Below are 20,874 nucleotides of genomic sequence, written 5' to 3'. Positions count from 1 at the left end.
ATACCAGTATTTATTGTTCAAGTGACAAAGTTGACACAGTTTACCTAGTATAATACTGTGATACATCAATGCCCTTCCAGGCAATGGTTCAATAAACACCCAAAAGTATGTGGGTCATACCAAAAGTCATGAGCAACTTTTTTTTTTTTGCATGCAACCTGGGAACAGCAGACAAAAGAGAGTATGGTGGTAGGTGGAACCAGCTGTTGTGTTAACCGTGAGTGTCTTGTGACGTCAGTAGCTTGCATCACGTGACCAGTATCACTCCTAACAAAATGCCCGACAACGATATGTCGTTTCACCAGCGTGCTGTCATCGAATTTCCTGTGAAAGAGGAAATCCCTGCTGCAGAAATTCAGCAGAGACTTCAGTTTGCTCATGGAAGTGTGTGCATGGGTGCAAGCAGTGTTCGAAGATGGGTGAAACATTTTAAACATGGGAACACCAGCATTGAAGATGAGCCTCAGAGCCGTCGTCCTAGAACAGCCTCAACTGAATGCAACAAGGAAAGAGTGGATGAGATCATTCTAGATGACAGGCATGTGACTGTGGACACAGTAGCCCGAAAACTTGGAATAGGGCACAGGAAATGATGAAAGCTTGGGCTATAGGAAAGTTTATGCTCGTTGGGTCCGGCGGTTATTGACCGAAGACCACAAACGTCAGCAAAAAGCCATTAACTGAGAACTGCTGCAGAGATATCAACACGAAGGCGATTTTTTGCTCTGTATTGTGACAGGTGACGAAAGCTGGTTTCACCATTTTGAGCCTGGAACGAAACGGAACGGCAGAGTATGGAATGGCACCATTCGCATTCTCCATTAAAAACGAAGGCAAAGACAGTGCCATCAGCTGCAAAGGTGATGGGCACAGTTTCTGGGATGCAGAGGGGTTTATTCTGGCCGAACTCCTGGAACCTGGGCCAACCATCAGTGCTGCTCGTTATGTCCAGACGCTGCACAAGCTCCGTCATGCATTGCGCGATAAACGTCTGGGACGAAACATCATCCTGCATGACAATGCTCGCCCCCACACTGCTCACCTCACATTGGAAGGAATTGCAAAGATGGGATGGGAAGTTCTTCCACACCCCTCCTATAGCCCTGATCTGGTACCCTCTGACTACCATCTTTTCGGATTTGTGAAGGATCAGCTGCATGGACAACGTTTTGAGGCAAGGGTGGCAATTCAGAAAGCAGTGCATCAGTGTCTTCAGACGGCTGGAATGGAATTTTACACAAGGGGAATTTTCAAGCTCCCAGAACGCTGGGAGAAATGTGTACAAAGAAGTTGTGATTGTGTGGAAAAATAAAGGAAGGTCTGTAGATTGAGGTGGTGTATTTGGTTTGTCAATAATAAAGCATGTTAGTTTACAAAAAATTGTTGCTCATGACTTTCAGTACGACCCTTGTACATGCACACTGTAATGCCATGATGACAGGGGTGGTTAAATCAAAATACTAAATTACTATGTCAGCCATTTCTCTTTGGCTAATCCCACCGCTGCCACCACTTATTGTGCCACAAGGATTGCGACACAAATATTGCTCTTCTAAATCTTATCGCTGCCACCAATTGTTCTGCCATAAGGGGGGGTATTTAGTAATTACCAAAAAAACAGTAGATCACAGTAGTCTACTCTCTGTCGGCTCCTGTCCCTTAGGAGCCTCTCCCCTTCCTCCGGCTTATTCTTCCTGTAAGGACTGTTGTTGCTCCCAGGCTCGAGCTCACAGTTCCCATAAAACATAGGGTAAGCGGTAAGGGGAAGGAGCCTAACGGGTTGTACCAATAAAATTCTCCACTTTTCCATCCTACTGTATTCGTCTAGTATCTACATACATACACATATATACTGTAATTAATGCTGACTGCCATCGGGTCGCACAAGGTTCACATATGCTCGTTATCCCTCCTGTACTGACACATGGTACCCTAGCCTGTTATGTTGCTCATTTTAGTCACTGGTGTTGTGCCCGGATAGGGGGCATTGACTGTACTCACCCCCTATCGGACGTCCATTGATATCACTTAACCTATGCTGTAGAAAACATGCTTCACTAGGAGGGTCACAAAAACTCGAGTTCTCCAAACGAACAACAAAAATGGAATATATAATCAAATTAAAACACTTATAGACCTCTAAATTCTAAAAACACATTGACCCACCAAAATCATTTAAACCAGAAGTTCTAATAAGCCATCAGTGACCCGACCACGGGCAAGTACTCACACGCGCTGAACATGATGCACATGAAAAACACTGGCGCCATCCCAAGGTTTTCCACAGGCACACTTTGCTTTGCTCCGTTTCTGGCAACTGCTAGAAACAGTGCCTGAAGCGGCCTGTTTTCCCAATTCCAAGATTCAACTTTTTCCCAAGTTGCGAAAGCTGTGCGTGCGAAATCCCTGAAGTCAGCATCTTGCCGGACATGTCTTGTCACGCGAAGCGAAACCTGACCAGGTCTTTCCACTGATGCGTAAACAGTCTTTTCTAAAGACAATTCGATCGACTGCCAAGGAATGCAAAGAGTCAGCCGCGGTTCTGTCTCCCTGCCTTCCAGCCAGCCGTCTGGCATTTTAACCTAAACATTCAATCTTACAAAAATTATACTTAATAACTAATGAAATGGGCTCAACACTGGGTTTGCACTTTATTAATATCACCTTATATTTCATGGCTAATATGAGTAGTTCGACTTACTTGAGACAGAGATGCAGACGATTACCAACCACCACTTGTCGGTGCCATGACGGACATAGCCTCCAGCTACATTTCTTGNTGTTAAGCCACAAACCGGTTTATCCACCCCCGGATAATCGAGAGTTGATTGTATAGTGTAAAATAACTACATGGTGGTGACACAAAATATATACTTATCCCTCTATATGATTGTGAAAGTTTGTATGGTTTTAAATTAAAAGCATATCTATGAATTTTGTATAGAAATTTTTCAGAATGTTAGCAGTTAATAAGTCGGGAATACTGTGAAAATTTGAGGTTATTTCTGGAAGGTTTAATCTTATGATTTCAGACTAGGGGTTTTAAATGCCAGGTTTAAACTGAGAGTTTTGAATGGTAAGGGTGTAGGAATGTGTATATCTTCAGAAGCATAACTGCTGAAACATTCTATTAAAAAGAATTTGAAACATAATAAAAAGTCCATAGCAGGAAACATAATGACTGCTTTCTGTTTAGTTTGCACACGTAATGAAACAGCCATTTTGAGAGTGTGGTATGATGCTATCACAGAGTCATTCACCTTCAAACTGAAGCCTCTTACTGGAATGTAATGCAACTTTCTTAAGTTATGAGGTGAAAATTGGGAAGCATTTATTTTGTACCAGCACTTATAAATGCAGACAGATAAGCAATTTTAAGAGGCTTTTTCAGAATTTTTCTGTTAGAAAATGTCTAATACAGAAAATGTTAGAAAATAATAAATATGCATTTGATACCATTGTGTTGTTATAAAAAGTATTCACAGTGTGCTAAAATTGTTATTATGTAGGTTTGCTAATGGTTACGTTTTTTATTTTCAGGTTTGATGAATTTGGTTTTCGAGTGGAAGAGGAGGATGGGCCTGAACAGAATTCTAACAAGCTATTAGGAATTCCATTTGTTGAAGATCCACAGCATAGGTAACATTCCTTGATTGATTGATTGATTGATTGATTGATCAGTTGATGAATCGATCAGTCAGTCAGTCATTCAGTTGGTTGGTTGTCTGTTGGTTTGTTTGCTTAACAGGGCTTTTTTCCAGCTGCATAGGTTATATTGTGAATGGTTGAGTAATCGTGAATGATGAATGTGAAAGGTTGTGAAAGGATGCAGTTGTTGGCCTGTTTTAAAGCTCTGTCCCAGTGTTTGTGCAGAGAGTATGAAGAAAACCACAAAAAACATGAGTTGAGATAGCCTGTTGCTGAGTTGACTTTCAAACGTTTGACCTTCTGAATGAGTGTTGGTCATTCAGTCATGTTATTTGATAAATGGCCTTGATGATGTGATGATAGGCACAGGTTAATATTACCTTTGTATTAAGCATGTGTGAATCTCTAATTTTCAGGATCATATTGAGAAAAAATTCTGAATATCATTGAGACTTTGTGAATTTTCTGATAGCTGTTTTTGAATTGGGTGTTAGGGTCTGATGTTACAGGGGGTTGGTATCACATTTGCCTGAATGGAAATCACATTCTTCTTTCTCTTCTTTTAAGTGTTGCTGTAGTCATGAATACTGATCTCGTGATGGTACCTGGACGGTTGACTTCACAGCTACACATTGTAGTGAATAAGCATTTGGAGGAACATTTGAAGCAGTTATATTCTGAGTGGCTCTTGTATGTATGTATGTATGTAAAGGGTGGGCCATAAAAACTGGCCCCCGCACTCTGACCTTCAATGATCTGTTGTGCTTTCCCTTGGATTAGCTCTTTATTAATCCTACACTTTTAATAAAGTGTAGGACCCTGCTTATGGGGTCATCATAAAAGTCACTTCGTTCGATAAAAGACTGACCCAAGTGATGAAATCTTAAATAAGCTATGGTCCCGCATTCACAGAGGATGCGTGTGGCCGATTCATCATCTTGTAGGCACTTTTCACAAGTTGGGTTATCAATGAGTGGCTCTTGGTAGGGGACCAATTTCTGACCCCAAACTGGGTCACTAAAGGAGCACAGTCTAGAACAGGTGTGCAACTGAATCAAGACCATGGCAGCATATCTCTCCAGAAGTAATAGTTAAAGTATGTAAAAACTACTGTATGTCTCATGAAATAGATGGAAAGGAGGACAAGGAAGAAGTTTGGAATGTTAGCTGTGAATGTGTGGCTGACAATGGGGATTTGTGAAGGCACTGAATTTGAGACAGTTCATAGGGTTGGTGAACAGAGTGAGACTGGTAGAGCTGCTGAACGAAGACCAATGAGTTTGAAAAGGAAACAGTCGTTTAATGTCATATGCAATGTGTCCCAGGAGGAAAGGTCAATAATCTGAGAGGTCATGGTATCAGTCATTCTAAGAAAAAAAGTGTATATATACGTGCCCCATTCTGAACGGTTTCTGATATACAGCTGTTTCACTTTTGTTGATAACGATATATTATGTACTGTTTCTAATACCAGTATTTATTGTTCAAGTGACAAAGTTGACACAGTTTACCTAGTATAATACTGTGATACATCAATGCCCTTCCAGGCAATGGTTCAATAAACACCCAAAAGTATGTGGGTCATACCAAAAGTCATGAGCAACTTTTTTTTTTTTGCATGCAACCTGGGAACAGCAGACAAAAGAGAGTATGGTGGTAGGTGGAACCAGCTGTTGTGTTAACCGTGAGTGTCTTGTGACGTCAGTAGCTTGCATCACGTGACCAGTATCACTCCTAACAAAATGCCCGACAACGATATGTCGTTTCACCAGCGTGCTGTCATCGAATTTCCTGTGAAAGAGGAAATCCCTGCTGCAGAAATTCAGCAGAGACTTCAGTTTGCTCATGGAAGTGTGTGCATGGGTGCAAGCAGTGTTCGAAGATGGGTGAAACATTTTAAACATGGGAACACCAGCATTGAAGATGAGCCTCAGAGCCGTCGTCCTAGAACAGCCTCAACTGAATGCAACAAGGAAAGAGTGGATGAGATCATTCTAGATGACAGGCATGTGACTGTGGACACAGTAGCCCGAAAACTTGGAATAGGGCACAGGAAATGATGAAAGCTTGGGCTATAGGAAAGTTTATGCTCGTTGGGTCCGGCGGTTATTGACCGAAGACCACAAACGTCAGCAAAAAGCCATTAACTGAGAACTGCTGCAGAGATATCAACACGAAGGCGATTTTTTGCTCTGTATTGTGACAGGTGACGAAAGCTGGTTTCACCATTTTGAGCCTGGAACGAAACGGAACGGCAGAGTATGGAATGGCACCATTCGCATTCTCCATTAAAAACGAAGGCAAAGACAGTGCCATCAGCTGCAAAGGTGATGGGCACAGTTTCTGGGATGCAGAGGGGTTTATTCTGGCCGAACTCCTGGAACCTGGGCCAACCATCAGTGCTGCTCGTTATGTCCAGACGCTGCACAAGCTCCGTCATGCATTGCGCGATAAACGTCTGGGACGAAACATCATCCTGCATGACAATGCTCGCCCCCACACTGCTCACCTCACATTGGAAGGAATTGCAAAGATGGGATGGGAAGTTCTTCCACACCCCTCCTATAGCCCTGATCTGGTACCCTCTGACTACCATCTTTTCGGATTTGTGAAGGATCAGCTGCATGGACAACGTTTTGAGGCAAGGGTGGCAATTCAGAAAGCAGTGCATCAGTGTCTTCAGACGGCTGGAATGGAATTTTACACAAGGGGAATTTTCAAGCTCCCAGAACGCTGGGAGAAATGTGTACAAAGAAGTTGTGATTGTGTGGAAAAATAAAGGAAGGTCTGTAGATTGAGGTGGTGTATTTGGTTTGTCAATAATAAAGCATGTTAGTTTACAAAAAATTGTTGCTCATGACTTTCAGTACGACCCTTGTACATGCACACTGTAATGCCATGATGACAGGGGTGGTTAAATCAAAATACTAAATTACTATGTCAGCCATTTCTCTTTGGCTAATCCCACCGCTGCCACCACTTATTGTGCCACAAGGATTGCGACACAAATATTGCTCTTCTAAATCTTATCGCTGCCACCAATTGTTCTGCCATAAGGGGGGGTATTTAGTAATTACCAAAAAAACAGTAGATCACAGTAGTCTACTCTCTGTCGGCTCCTGTCCCTTAGGAGCCTCTCCCCTTCCTCCGGCTTATTCTTCCTGTAAGGACTGTTGTTGCTCCCAGGCTCGAGCTCACAGTTCCCATAAAACATAGGGTAAGCGGTAAGGGGAAGGAGCCTAACGGGTTGTACCAATAAAATTCTCCACTTTTCCATCCTACTGTATTCGTCTAGTATCTACATACATACACATATATACTGTAATTAATGCTGACTGCCATCGGGTCGCACAAGGTTCACATATGCTCGTTATCCCTCCTGTACTGACACATGGTACCCTAGCCTGTTATGTTGCTCATTTTAGTCACTGGTGTTGTGCCCGGATAGGGGGCATTGACTGTACTCACCCCCTATCGGACGTCCATTGATATCACTTAACCTATGCTGTAGAAAACATGCTTCACTAGGAGGGTCACAAAAACTCGAGTTCTCCAAACGAACAACAAAAATGGAATATATAATCAAATTAAAACACTTATAGACCTCTAAATTCTAAAAACACATTGACCCACCAAAATCATTTAAACCAGAAGTTCTAATAAGCCATCAGTGACCCGACCACGGGCAAGTACTCACACGCGCTGAACATGATGCACATGAAAAACACTGGCGCCATCCCAAGGTTTTCCACAGGCACACTTTGCTTTGCTCCGTTTCTGGCAACTGCTAGAAACAGTGCCTGAAGCGGCCTGTTTTCCCAATTCCAAGATTCAACTTTTTCCCAAGTTGCGAAAGCTGTGCGTGCGAAATCCCTGAAGTCAGCATCTTGCCGGACATGTCTTGTCACGCGAAGCGAAACCTGACCAGGTCTTTCCACTGATGCGTAAACAGTCTTTTCTAAAGACAATTCGATCGACTGCCAAGGAATGCAAAGAGTCAGCCGCGGTTCTGTCTCCCTGCCTTCCAGCCAGCCGTCTGGCATTTTAACCTAAACATTCAATCTTACAAAAATTATACTTAATAACTAATGAAATGGGCTCAACACTGGGTTTGCACTTTATTAATATCACCTTATATTTCATGGCTAATATGAGTAGTTCGACTTACTTGAGACAGAGATGCAGACGATTACCAACCACCACTTGTCGGTGCCATGACGGACATAGCCTCCAGCTACATTTCTTGAAATGATTGTTTGATTAGCCTTGAATAGTTCCCATTTCGATACTTTTGTACTCTGAAATTGACAGCTCATCAACTTCCGTGAAGGTGAGCTCCCGCCCCTTTCTGACGCTATTTCTAAGGGTGGCTAGTACTCATTGGATAATTACTTTTCACGGCGGCGAATCGCGTTCTTCCAGCCTCTGTCTACTCAGCATTTCTATTCCTCCCAGTGTTTTACCTTTATGAGCGCTTGCTTCCGCGTTGTCACCGCGGCTGTGCTGAGCTAAAACATTCTTTTGCCACGGTGTTTGCCTTCCGCATTTCACAAACACGGACCTTGTGACAGCATGAAATCTTTTTAACAATCCAAAATATAATGTCGATGCCCCCCATATAACATTTGTACATTTGGGGCATAACACACACAACAATAGAATAATGGGGTAATGGGGTTATGCAACCCATTTCTAGGCAGTGGCTCAGGAAACACAGTTCTGTGTAGGCAGTGACATCACACAACAGTGGATAGTGACTACTTGACATGTTTTCTGTAGGTCTATGTCAGAGTTTTGTAGGGGATAACAAAGGTCATTTGTAGGCAGTCGTAAGCCTGAGGAGCGAAGTAGAAGCTAGGAACAGTTGAGTACAGATTAGGACAGAGGAGGATAGAGTGAATGAACAAGAATCCAGCCACCAAAAACTATTGTTACCTACCCTAACACCTTATCATTGTTTTTTCAGCCTTGAGATGGCTTATGACGCCACACACTTACATACTATGCTACAAACTCTTCCCTGGTGGGATCTTTTAGGTTTTCCTTACTCGTTTTGTCTTCATACAGAGAGCAAAGCCATTCATTTTGTTCTGATGGTATCGTAGGTTGTGACTTGATATTAGACTGGAGGAAGTAGTGTTAATTAATCATTGTTACAGACCACAGATTATACTTGTAATCTGCCAAATTTATCATTTCTAATTGTTGAATGAAGTGATAGACCATATCCAGTTCACATTCACAGTGTACTCAGTTCTAATCCAGGCCATGAATCAGGTATCTTAACCTTGGGTTTTCATAATTATCTGTAGTCCTTCCATGCAGCTACCGAGTTTATACCTAGAAATAAATAGTGACTGCCTTCTCGTGCTTTCCAGTTCACTGCACTAAATAACCCATGTGGTTGGTACAGTGTTACTAAATAACCTGTGAAGAAACTCTGCAGCCATTTGTAGTTCTAATTCAGTTCGTTGTTATTTCGTGTATGAGCAAGTTCGGTGATTGAATCCAGATGCTTTGTATGTGGTATAAATGCATTTACTTTATTCTAATTTACCTACATTTTGTTTGTGATATTGAGACTCCTGTGGGTAGCACACTTGGAATTCAGTCATAATAAGGAAGTCTGTGATTTAACATGGGACAAGGTAGAAGCACGACTGCCTCGGACAGAAAAATTGCGTTCCATGGTTCGGGCAGGAATACCTCATTCTCTCCGTCCTCAGATGTGGATGCGCCTGTCAGGTGAGATATAAAATCTGAAGTTATTTCTGTGATTCAGTGCAGTGAAGTCTTGTTGGCTGATCAGCCATTTTGGAAACTGTTTATGCCCTCATCATCATAGATTATGGTAAAGAAGAAAGAAATTATTATCCCCATATAATTTTACAGGAAATATAAATAAGTACAAAAAGCAACAAGAAGTTCTGGGAAGAACTAACCGCCTACTTTCCTTTGATATGACATCAACCACAAAGAAAATGAACAAATTAAGGGGGTATATGCAGATGGCAAGGTAACCTCATAAGCCTAAAAAATTAGAGGGGGATACACAGATAGACAGAGAGCAGTGTGATCTCATAAGCCTCTTATTTTTTTAAAGTAAGGAAAGTAGGCAACAAATAGTTCCTGAAATTTTATTACAGATCTTTTCCATTGAAACACAAGTCAGTTTTATTTCATATCAGTACAGTTATTTCCTCATAAAGTTATATTGCTCTAAAATAAAAAGCCTCAAAGTGTCAGCTTCTACTTCAGAGTATGCAGTTGGAATGACATGTCATTTTTATGAGTCAGTCAAGAAGTAATGCTACAGGTAATTTTACTGGGTACTGAACCATTGGTTTATGCCTGCAGGTGCATTGCAGAAGAAGTTTTCTTCAGAAATGAGTTACAAAGATATTGTGAAAGCTTCTAGCAATGATGCACTTATGACATCTAAACAAATTGAAAAAGACTTACTACGAACCATGCCAGGAAATGCATGTTTCAGCCATATGGATAGCACTGGAATACCACGACTCCGCAGGTTGTTGCGAGGGCTGGCGTGGCTTTATCCAGACATTGGGTATGTTCAAGGGCATCATTGTAATATGGGAATTTCTTAGTACAATACTTCATGTTTTGCATTCTGAGGATTTACTGATGAAACTGTAAACTGGATGTTTTGTGCAACTTGTGTCATTCATTTGGAAAAATAACAGGATAATTCTGCTAGGCTTGGCCAACTCATTTCACAATAAATTAATCCTATGTTACATGAATTGTACTTTTTTTTTTGGAATAATTCACTGCTAAACATTAGTATTATCTTAATCATTTATAATGAAAGGTAAGTGATTAAGGAACCTTATTTGTGCCCTCAGAAGAAGTAATATTGTCACCTGTTGATGACTGGACACAAGGTTTTGATTGATTACTGAATTTATTAATGCTTAATACTTGTAACTAGAAATAATTATGACATATTCACTATGCCACACAATCTAGAAACAACTGCAGCTGGTGACTAGATGCAAGGTTTGGAATAATTACTGAATTTAATGAATGCTTAATACTTGTAACTACAAATAATTTATGACCCATTCACTGTGCTACACATTCTAGAAACAACTGCAGCTGCAAATAACTGCTATATCTTCACTCCCCATTGCTTGGTAGCAGCTTCTAACAATGTGGATTTCCTTTACTGCTTTCATGTGAAATGGCTCTTGTCTTTGCTGGCTGGCAACTGGCTGCTAATCACCGACTGCAGTCTTGGTTCCCTTCGTCCTTCCTGTATAACTTTGGCATGGACCACATAGAAAACATTGTTTCTGGCAGTTCCTCTGTTGTTTTGCTGCAGGAACATGTTTACCCAGCTGTTGCATAGCAGTGGATATCATCTCTGACTCCACTATTCCAGCTTTCAGGTGTCATTTTGCATGTGAAATACATGCAGATGATGCGTGTACATCATCTCCTACCATCATGCCTTCCATCATTCTGTATTTGTTTAGAAATTTTAAGAAGTAAATAATTGTTTCCCTACCATAAGAACTTCAGTACAGTGTGCTCATGATTACAGCCATTTTTCCGATTTGTCATTTTTCTCTCTTTTAGTCATCATTTTGTGGAAGTGATTGTGAAGCTGTAGTTTAAACCCTTAAAGTATGTCTAGACCAGGATACTTTGTTCAGAAATATTGTATCCCTTCAGTTCGACACTTTTGTTTCTTGACTGTTGAGAAACTGTTATAAATAGAATCAGAATACAGATGTTAAACAGTGTTATATGTCCACACCTAGCAGCTGGAACTACAGCTAATAAAAAGAGTGTGAAAAGTAACGAATGCAGCATCTGCTGCTTATGTTATAATTTCTTTGGGAGAAAGGAAAGGGGAAGGGAAAATGAGGTGAAGACCTGGATGTTGGTGGATGAGAACATTGTGTGAAGATGGAACAGCAGATGGGGATAAACATATGACAGAACTAAGAATAGGGAATAGAAGTGGGTTTTAAAACTTCTGAAGAATATCAGCAACTGATTTTTAAATGTTACTAAAACTGATTCATCCAAGCATCTGTCAAGTGGGAACAAAGTGTTGAACTGCATTGTCACCAATAATAAGGCCAGCAGCATATACATTTGTCAAGGAAGGAGACATTCACTGACCAGATTTATCAGATTGTTGCCAGTGAACGTGACAATATGAGCAATGTATGTGAGATGGAAGAAGAGAATTGTGAAGACACTGAAGGTGAGACACAGTAAGATTGATGAACAGAGTGAGGCTGGTGAAGCAGAATAAAGCCTAAAGGAAACTAACTCAATAAATGTCATGTAACATGTTTTTAGTGCATGTCTTCTTTCACATGTTTGTAGTAGGAGCATGAAATTGATTAATAAAATTGGTTCTTTTGTGCAGACATGTTCTGTATTGCAGGACCATCTTACATTCATGATCATCTGATGCGAAAAGGGATTGGTATTGTATTTGCCAGAATGGAAGATGAGTTTCCCCCCATCTCTTTTGAGAATTAACAAAGCTTTGGGTGGTCATCAATTTTAATGTTAAATTAATATATTGTTTCGTGTCCAGGGTTCTGCAACTAATAATAACAGGTTCTGGATTGGATGATTTGATTTATTAACAGCTTCTTGTACAGTTTCTCTTAATCACAATAAATTATAGCGCTGTTGCTGATCTGACCACTTCACAAATCACTAAGACATGCTCCACTTTGTTCTCATACTCCATTGAACTCTGTTTTACTCCTTCATTCTCATTCTCTGACTTTCGTTTTTCCACAGCAATTCTCTTACAGCTTCTGAACTATCAATTCCAATTCTCTAATCCCTCTTGCTACAAACAGACCCTTGTTATATAGCCTTAGGTCGGACCTCATGGAAAGCACCATCTTGTGTAATGTTGGCCGCATATATCACGTGTTGCATAGCAATGATCGCTGTGTGGTCCACAGAAAACACTTCTGCTGTGTTGTGCCTGTGTGTGTTTTGAGCGTTGCCTAGCAATGGGTCTGTTTGTCACAATATATTAGACATTTTACAAGGGCCATACCAAAAATGAGGAGCAGCAATGGTTTATGTTTGTTTTATTGACATGACAGCACTAAGGATTATAGGGCCAGTAGCTGTATCTGTTTTCTGTATTGTGAAATACAGGTCCTGCACATGCACACCAATAGGTACCTAGTCTACTGTGACAGAATGGCTGTAAATGATGTATTGTTTTGCCAGTTTGTTGCAATTGAATTCATCATAAAGGAGAGGACTTCTGCTGCAAACATCTTTGATCAGTTTAGTCATTTCTGTGGAGATTCATGCATGGTTACCAGCGGTGTTCGATGTTGGGTGGAACACTTCAGAGATGGCAACAGGGATATTGCTGATCTGCCTTTGCAGTAGTTCACCAAGAACTACCACCACAGAATGTTATGGGCAGAAAGTTGATGCTGTCATCACAGAAGACTGAATGGTGACAGTTAAGGACACTGTAGCACTGCTTGACATTGGACATGGTGCCGTGCAGGAGAAAATAAAGATTTTGGGATACCAGAAAGTTTGTTGTCATTGGGTTTCCTGAATGCTAAAGGGCATGCATGGATGTGTCATTGCTATTGCTTCAACAAAATACTGCTAAGATTGATGACTACCTGCTGAACACTGTGACTGGTTATGGGAACTGGTTTGACACTTTTGACCCAAGAACAAAATTACAGAGCTAGAAATGCCATCATGCTGCACCTCCAAAGAAGGAGGAGGCCAGAAGCATACCATCCACTTGAAAAAAATATGGGAACAGTTTTCTGGAATGCTGAGGTGTTCATACTGGTTGATTTCCCCTATAATGTGTCTCTCAGTGTCCAACACATTTTAGTAGGCTGTACTATTCAGTGTGATCATCTTTACTCTGTTCAGTGCTTGGTTATGACCCTGATGTCTTAACCAGGATTTTAGTCTTTTTTCAAGCCACTAGCATATCTCATCTTCGATACAGTACAAGGGGGTACACAAAAGAAACCGAACTTATTTTTTTTTAAACTTATTTATTCAAATTTTAAGCACAAACCTTCAATTCCCTTCAAAGTACTCTCCACTTACACTAATACACTTGTCTAGTCTTTTATTCCATTTTTCAAAACATTGTCTAAATTCATATTTTGAGATGCTTGACAGCGCCTCCGTCGTTTTTTCCTTCACCTCAGCAACATCAGCAAAACGCTTTCCTTTCATGTCTCTTTTCATTTGAGGAAACAAAAAAAAAGTTTTGATCATTTCGGGACTCTTCTTTCAAAGCACAGCATGCTTCCACGTGACCTTGTTTTTGTTCAGCAGTCAGCAGTCGTGGCACGAATTTCGCAGCCACCCTTTTCATTCCCAAATCTTCTGTCAAAATTCACTGAACTGAGCTCCAAGTCACTCCCAACAGCTCCACAATTTCTTCAATGGTCCATCGTCGATCTTCCTTGATGATTTCACGAATTTGTTCAACATTTTCATGTGTTTGGGCCGTGGAAGGACGGCCAGAACGAGGTTTGTCATCAATTGACATTTCACCATTTTTGAAATGGGAAAACCACTCAAACACATGAGTTTTCCCCATAGCATCGTCCTTGTATGCCGTTTTTAACATTTCAAGAGTTTCTGTTCCACTTTTCCCGAGCAAAAAGCAGAATTTCACCGCCCCATGCTGTTCACAAAAATCAGCCATTGCAAAAACAGTTGTCACTATAAACTCTGCCGAAACTAGTCCTTACCTTCTGAAGCAATGGTAGTCGGCTTATCGACTCAGGAATGTTAGCTCTATGCGCCCATAGCAGCAAAACGTGGTACTACAAGAGCTCTGCCCACAAAAAAATTAGTTAGGTTTCTTTTGGGTACCCCATCGTATACTTGCCTTCTGTACTTCCTGTTAAGAAGGTCCTATGCCATTGAAACTACCAGCACATTTTTTTGTAGCGTAACTAGCAGATAGGTGTGAATAGCTGTAGTATCTTATGCACCTGTAAAGCCACCACCACTGCTGTCACCACATTTTGTTTCAGAATCTGTTGTCTTTCCATCTCATACCGTAAACTGCAAAGATTAAAATATCCGAAGGGCGTGATTCTGCCCGTAGTTTTGTATGGGTCTGCAGCTTGGAGTTGCACGCTTAAAGAACCTAAAATGAGAATGGAGCTAATAAGGTGCTGAGAAGAATGTTTGGATCTGTGAGGGAAGATATGATAGGAGGCTGAAGAAGTTGCATAATGAAGAATTTTGTAATTTGTGCTTTTCACCAGATATTATTAGGATGATAAAGTACAGGAGAATGAGATGGATAAAGTATATAGTTAGAAGACCTGAAGGGAAAAGACCTTATGGAAAATCTGAGAATGGATTGGAAGATAGTATTAAAATGGATCTTAAAGTAACAGGCTTTGATGGTGTGGACTGTATTCATCTGTCTGTGTATAAGTCTAGTGGTGGGCTCTTTGAGAACACAGTAATGATTCTCTGTAAGAGGCAGAGGTATTTTAGTAGCTGAGTGAGTCTTGGCTTTGCTGTGCGAAGTTAGCTAGTGACATGCTCTTTTGTAGGTACTGTCAAGGGACTGGTATGATAGCATCATCTCTATTGCTACTTATGGAGGAGGAGGACACATTTTGGATGTTGAGCACAATTGTGGAGGACATTCTGCCAGCATCATATTATTCTTCTACACTTTTAGGTAAATCCTGTTCACACTTACATTTCAAGATAAAGATTAAGACTCAAGTCTAATTTGATAAATTCCCGAAGTACCCTATGAAAATTTTGTTAGGAGATTTCAATGCCAAAGTAGGGAGGGAAGACATTTTCAAACCAACAATTGGGAATGAGTGTTTGCATGAAATTAGTAATGATAATGAAGTTAGAGTTGTAAACTTTGCCACATCAAGAAATCTTACTGTCAAAAGTTCCCACATCGTAACATCCATAAATTTACTTGGACATCTCCTCATGGGAAGATACACAATCAAATAGACCACATTTTGATAGATAGGAGACGGCACTCAAGTATACTTGATGTCCGATCATTCAAGGCAGCAGATTGTGATACTGACCACTACCTGGTGGTGGCAAAGGTTAGGGAAATACTGGCAGTGAGCAAACAAACAACACACAGAGTTCATATGGAGAGGTTCAATCTCAAGAGATTAAATGAGGTAGAGGGTAAAGAGCAGTATCATATTGAAATCTCAAATAGGTTCACGGCTTTGGAAAACTTGGACACTGAGGTGGATGTTAATAAAACTTGGGAAACTATTAGAGAGAATATAAATATGTGTGCCAAAGAGAGTCAAGGTTATTATGAACTGAAGAAGCATAAGCCATGGTTCGATGAAGGATGATCAGAATTATTAGATCAAAGAAAGCAGGCCAAATTGCAATGGTTACAGGATCCAAGCAAGTTAAATGGAGATAATCTGAACAATATAAGACGTGAAACCAGCAGGCATTTCAGGAACAAAAAGAGGGAATATCACTTCGTCGGCAACCTGGGGACCACCACACCAGCATGGCAGGAGGCGTGTGAATAATTATTCCGGTGGAGCTGTGGGGTTAAATATNGATTCTGAGATGTTTCTGTTTCTATGAATAATCATTCAAATGGGACATGACATTAGAGACAGACTAAAGGACTACTGGTCGACTGCAGAACAATTTGCCACGCCTTTCTACTCTAGCACAATGAAACGCGACCGTTTTCTACACATTCTTCGTTTTCTTCATTTCGCAAGACAATTAATACAGAAACTGACAGGAATGCCGACAGTTATGACCGACTATGGAAAATTCGGACCATCTTCGACACTCTCAATGACGCATATGAAAAATATTATAACCCTTCCGAACATTTGGCCATAGACGAGATAATTGTTAAATTCGAAGGGAGGGTGGTTTTTAGGCAGTACATTCCTAAGAAACACAAACGTTTCAGAATCAAAATCTTCAAAATTTGTGACGCCGCTGGGTATACTTATGACATGAAGGTTTATCTAGGAAAAGACAGGACATGTGCCAACCAAGATGTGACAGCGACACATGCTACAGTTAGGGATCTATGCAGAAATATTGAGGGCGTAGGTCACAAATTGTACATGGACAATTTCTTTTCGTCACCAGACTTGTTTAAGGAACTGATGACAAAGGACATAACGTGCTGTGGGACAGTTAGACCTAATCGGAAGGGCTTGCCTGACGATTTTCGACGAAGACAATTTCGACTGAAGAAAGGTGACATTCGTGTTAGGGTGAGACGGAACTTGACAGCACTAGTTTGGAAGGACAAACGTGATGTATACATACTGACAGACATGCACTGTCCTCCAGCAGAAGGCAGTTTCTGTGATGAGCATGGAAATGCCATGAAGCCAGCAATTGTTGCTGACTACAACAAGCACATGGGTTATGTCGACAAAGCGGACAGAATGGCAGACAGGTATAGCATCAGTCATCAGACCTGGAAATGGACAAATAAACTATTTTTCCATTTCCTGGATATGACGATTCTGAACAGTTTCATCATGTTGTCATCCTGTGGCGCGAAATTGTCACACAGAGAATTTCGTCTCGCCCTTGTGCGCAACTTGCTGGAACATGCTGCAAGGGGTCCACCTTGCCCTCAACAGTCCAGGGGTCGATCTCCTGCTGTGTCATCAGCGATATCTCGATTAGAGGAGGCCTCTCGACATCACTGGCCGACTTCCTCTACTTCGAGATTGAGATGTTGTGTGTGCTCTTCGCGTAGGAAATGAAGTTACATCCGGACAAAATGCATGAAGTGCTACGTTGGACTATGCATTTCCGGATGTTTCCAACAGTTCCACACGAAGGCAACATTCTCTTAGATGACGCAGGAGGGGAGACAGATTACTTATAAAGCTGGTGTCCAAAAATAATATAAGTAGAACAAGAATTTCTATCTTAAAATTAGATTTTAAGACACTGTGCGCACGCGTGGACTGCGCATACCCATACGGTGTCTTTCGGCTCATAAAGGTTAATACCTGATCCTAGCCCTTTTGAGGTTGAAAGTGCTATTGCAAAATTGAAACTGTATAAATCGCCAGGTAGTGATCAAATTCCAGCAGAACTTATTCAAGCAGGAGGAGAAATATCATGTTCTAAGATCCACAGTCTAATTACTTCTATTTGGCTTAAGGAAAAATTGCCTGATCAGTTGGAAGGAGTATATTATTGTACCAGTGCACAAGAAGGTTGATAAAACTGACTGTAGCAATTATCGGGGGATATCGCTGCTATCAACGTCATATAAAATTTTGTTCAATATTCTTCTTTCAAGGTTAAGTCCATATACAGTGGGACCTTGCTTAACGAGCATAATTTGTTCCAGAATCTTACTCGTAATGTGAAACACTTGTTAACCCAAAACAATTTTTCCCATATAAATTAATGTAAAATACGATAATGCGTTCCATGCCAAAAAAAAATACTAAAAAAATTTTATGTATAATGCTTATTCAAAGAAAATTATATATACGTGGGGCAATCCAAAAGTTTCCGAAATTTGAATTTTGCGCGCGAATGGTTATGAGTACATCGAAATACCGCTAGCTCTCTCCTCACATTCTCTCGAATCAGTGTGGCAAGTGGCATCAATTTGAGTGGCTGAGTTTATTGATGGTGAACATATTTCTGTTGTTTCCATGAGTTTGCGGTTTTGCGATGGCTGACCTGAGAGAGCAGCATGTCTGTATAAAGTTTTGTTTCAAACTTGGGAAAACCGCTGCAGAAACGCACCAAATGTTGGAGCAAGCTTTTGGTGAAAACAGTTTAGGCCAGACACAATCTTACAACTGGTATAAGTGTTTTAAAAATGGTCGAATATTGACTGATGATGACCATCGTTCAGGATGGCCGTCAACAGGCAGAACACCAGAAAATATCATGAAAGTTAGGGATCTGATTCTGTAAGATTGTAGACTGACCATCCAAGACCTCTGTAACACCTTGGAACTAAGTTATGGTACATGTCAACGAATTTTGTCAGAGGAGCTGAACATGAGGATTGCAGCGAAGTGTATGACATGACTGCTGCAAAATTAACAGAAGCAGCATCGCTTGGAAGTCTGCAGGGAACTTCAGCAACAGCTTCAAGAGGATTCAAACTTTCTTTCGAAGGTTGTCACTGGTGACGAAAGTTGGGTTTATGGCTACGACCCTGAAAGCAAGCAGCAATCATCGCAATGGAAGAGGCCTTCTTCACCTCGGCCAGAAAAAAAACTTGACAAGTCAAGAGCAACATTAAGTCCATGTTGAGCTGTCTTTTTGATAGTGACAGGATTGTTCATAAGGAGTTCGTCCCTCCTGGTCAGACAGTCAAAAAAGAGTTCTATCGCGATGTTCTAAGGCGTTTGAGGGAGAACATGAGGAGAAAACGTCCAGAGAAGTGGCGCACAAATGACTGGGTACTCCACCTTGACAACGCACGACCGCGTACGGCTTGCATTGTGCAGGAATTTTTGGCTAAAAACAAGATGGAAGTTGTTCCCCACCCACCGTACTCACCAGACTTAGCTCCATGCGACTTCTTTCTCTTCCCCAAGATGAAAATCAAGTTGAAGGGGCAAAGATTTGATACAGTTGAGGAAATTCAAGCGGAAACGCAGACGGTACTAAACACCCTAACAAAGAAAGACTTCCAGGATGCATTTGAAAAGTGGCAGAAATGCTGGGATTGGTGTATGTGCTCCCAAGGGGACTACTTTGAAGATGATGGTGCAGAATAAGATCTGGGTAAGATGTAATAGTTTTTATTAATATATTTTGGGAACTTTTGGATTGCACCACGTACATTGTTAAGGAATGTGAATCATCTTCATCTTTTCTTCTATGCGAAATGAACCAACCTGGAATGTGAATTTGATTTGCAGAAAACAAAAAAAAAATCGAAATAATTAGTTTATTATTTATGATACATATCTAATTCATTTTTACTAGAAAGCTGTCTAGTGACATTTGTTTTTGCCAACGCCTCAAAATTTGGTGAAAATGCAACACAGCATTATCATTAAATAAATTTGTAGCGCACATAGCCACTGCCATATTAGGGTGATACTTCTCAGTGTACAATGCAACAGTTTCCCATGCTTTCAGCATTTCTCTTATTGCACCAGAAGATTGTTACTTTGCTGTTACCTCCTCCTCCTCCTCCTCTGACAAACTCTCCTCCACAACTTCTTGCTGTGAAACACAATGCAACTCCAAATCGTGCAGATCATTGATGTAGACCGATTGTATGTGCGTGCTAGGTCAGCCACGCTCACATCTCGTTCTCGCTTTTCAATGATTTTACGTTTGATTTCTACAGTTATATTTATTCTCTTATAGCTGTGTTTTTGTGGCTTTTTCTTTGGGGACATTTTTGCAGTAGTTATTAAACTTTGCACAAAAAAAATCACAAATAATATGTCTGAACACAAGTTTGGAAAAATGTGTGATCACAAGTGACAGTAAGAGACTAGCGGAATGATTCCTAAACACAGACTGATATAGCAAGTGTAGAATCCGGGACTTCCCCTCTCGTCACTCATTTTACGAAACGTCGCTCGTTAAGCAAATTTCTCATTATGAGGTGCTCGTTAAGCGAGGTTCCACTGTATAGATGAAATTATTGGAGATCATCAGTGTGGGTTTCGATGTAACAGATCAACTACAGATCAGATCTTTTGCATTTGTCAGATATAGGAGAAAAAATGGGAGTATGATGAGGGTACATCAGCTATTCATAGACTTCAAGAAAGCCTATGATTCAGTTAGGAGGGAAGTATTGTACGATATTCTAATAGAGTTTGGGATACCCATGAAACTAGTTAGGTTGATTAAAATGTGTTAAACAAAACATATAGTAAAGTCCGTGTAGGTAAACATTGTCTGATAAATTTCCTATCCAGAATGGTCTAAAACAAGGAGATACTTTATCGCCACTCCTTTTCAACTTTGCCTTAGAATATGCAATTAGGAAGGTTCAGGGAAACCANAAACCTGATTCAGGAGGAAATTAAGAGGCAATTGAACTCAGGTAATGCTTGCTTCCATTCAGTCCAGTCTTCTTGTCTGTTGTCCAAAAACATAAAAATTAGAACATACAAAACTATAATTTTGCCTGTGGTTCTGTATGGGTGTGAAACTTGGTCGCTGATTTTAAGGGAGGAACATAGACTGAGGGTGTTTGAG

General features: G+C 40.7%; 1 protein-coding gene across 1 annotated transcript in view; it reads left to right on the top strand.

Moving 5' to 3' along the window:
• LOC111873156 (small G protein signaling modulator 3 homolog) overlaps window positions 1–20,874 on the top strand; it is a 132,213-nt gene that overhangs the window by 6,949 nt on the left and 104,390 nt on the right. The window contains exons 4-6 of the mRNA XM_023867631.2: window positions 9,230–9,393; window positions 10,006–10,216; window positions 15,231–15,361. Coding sequence (XP_023723399.1) covers window positions 9,230–9,393; window positions 10,006–10,216; window positions 15,231–15,361 — 506 coding nt within the window. The remainder of the gene's footprint in view (window positions 1–9,229; window positions 9,394–10,005; window positions 10,217–15,230; window positions 15,362–20,874) is intronic.

This window comes from Cryptotermes secundus, unplaced genomic scaffold (genome assembly GCF_002891405.2).
Source record: "Cryptotermes secundus unplaced genomic scaffold, Csec_1.0 scaffold259, whole genome shotgun sequence".
Taxonomy (NCBI): domain Eukaryota; kingdom Metazoa; phylum Arthropoda; class Insecta; order Blattodea; family Kalotermitidae; genus Cryptotermes; species Cryptotermes secundus.
Note: the sequence above shows the minus strand (reverse complement) of the source record. Positions and strands in the feature narration are given on the sequence as shown.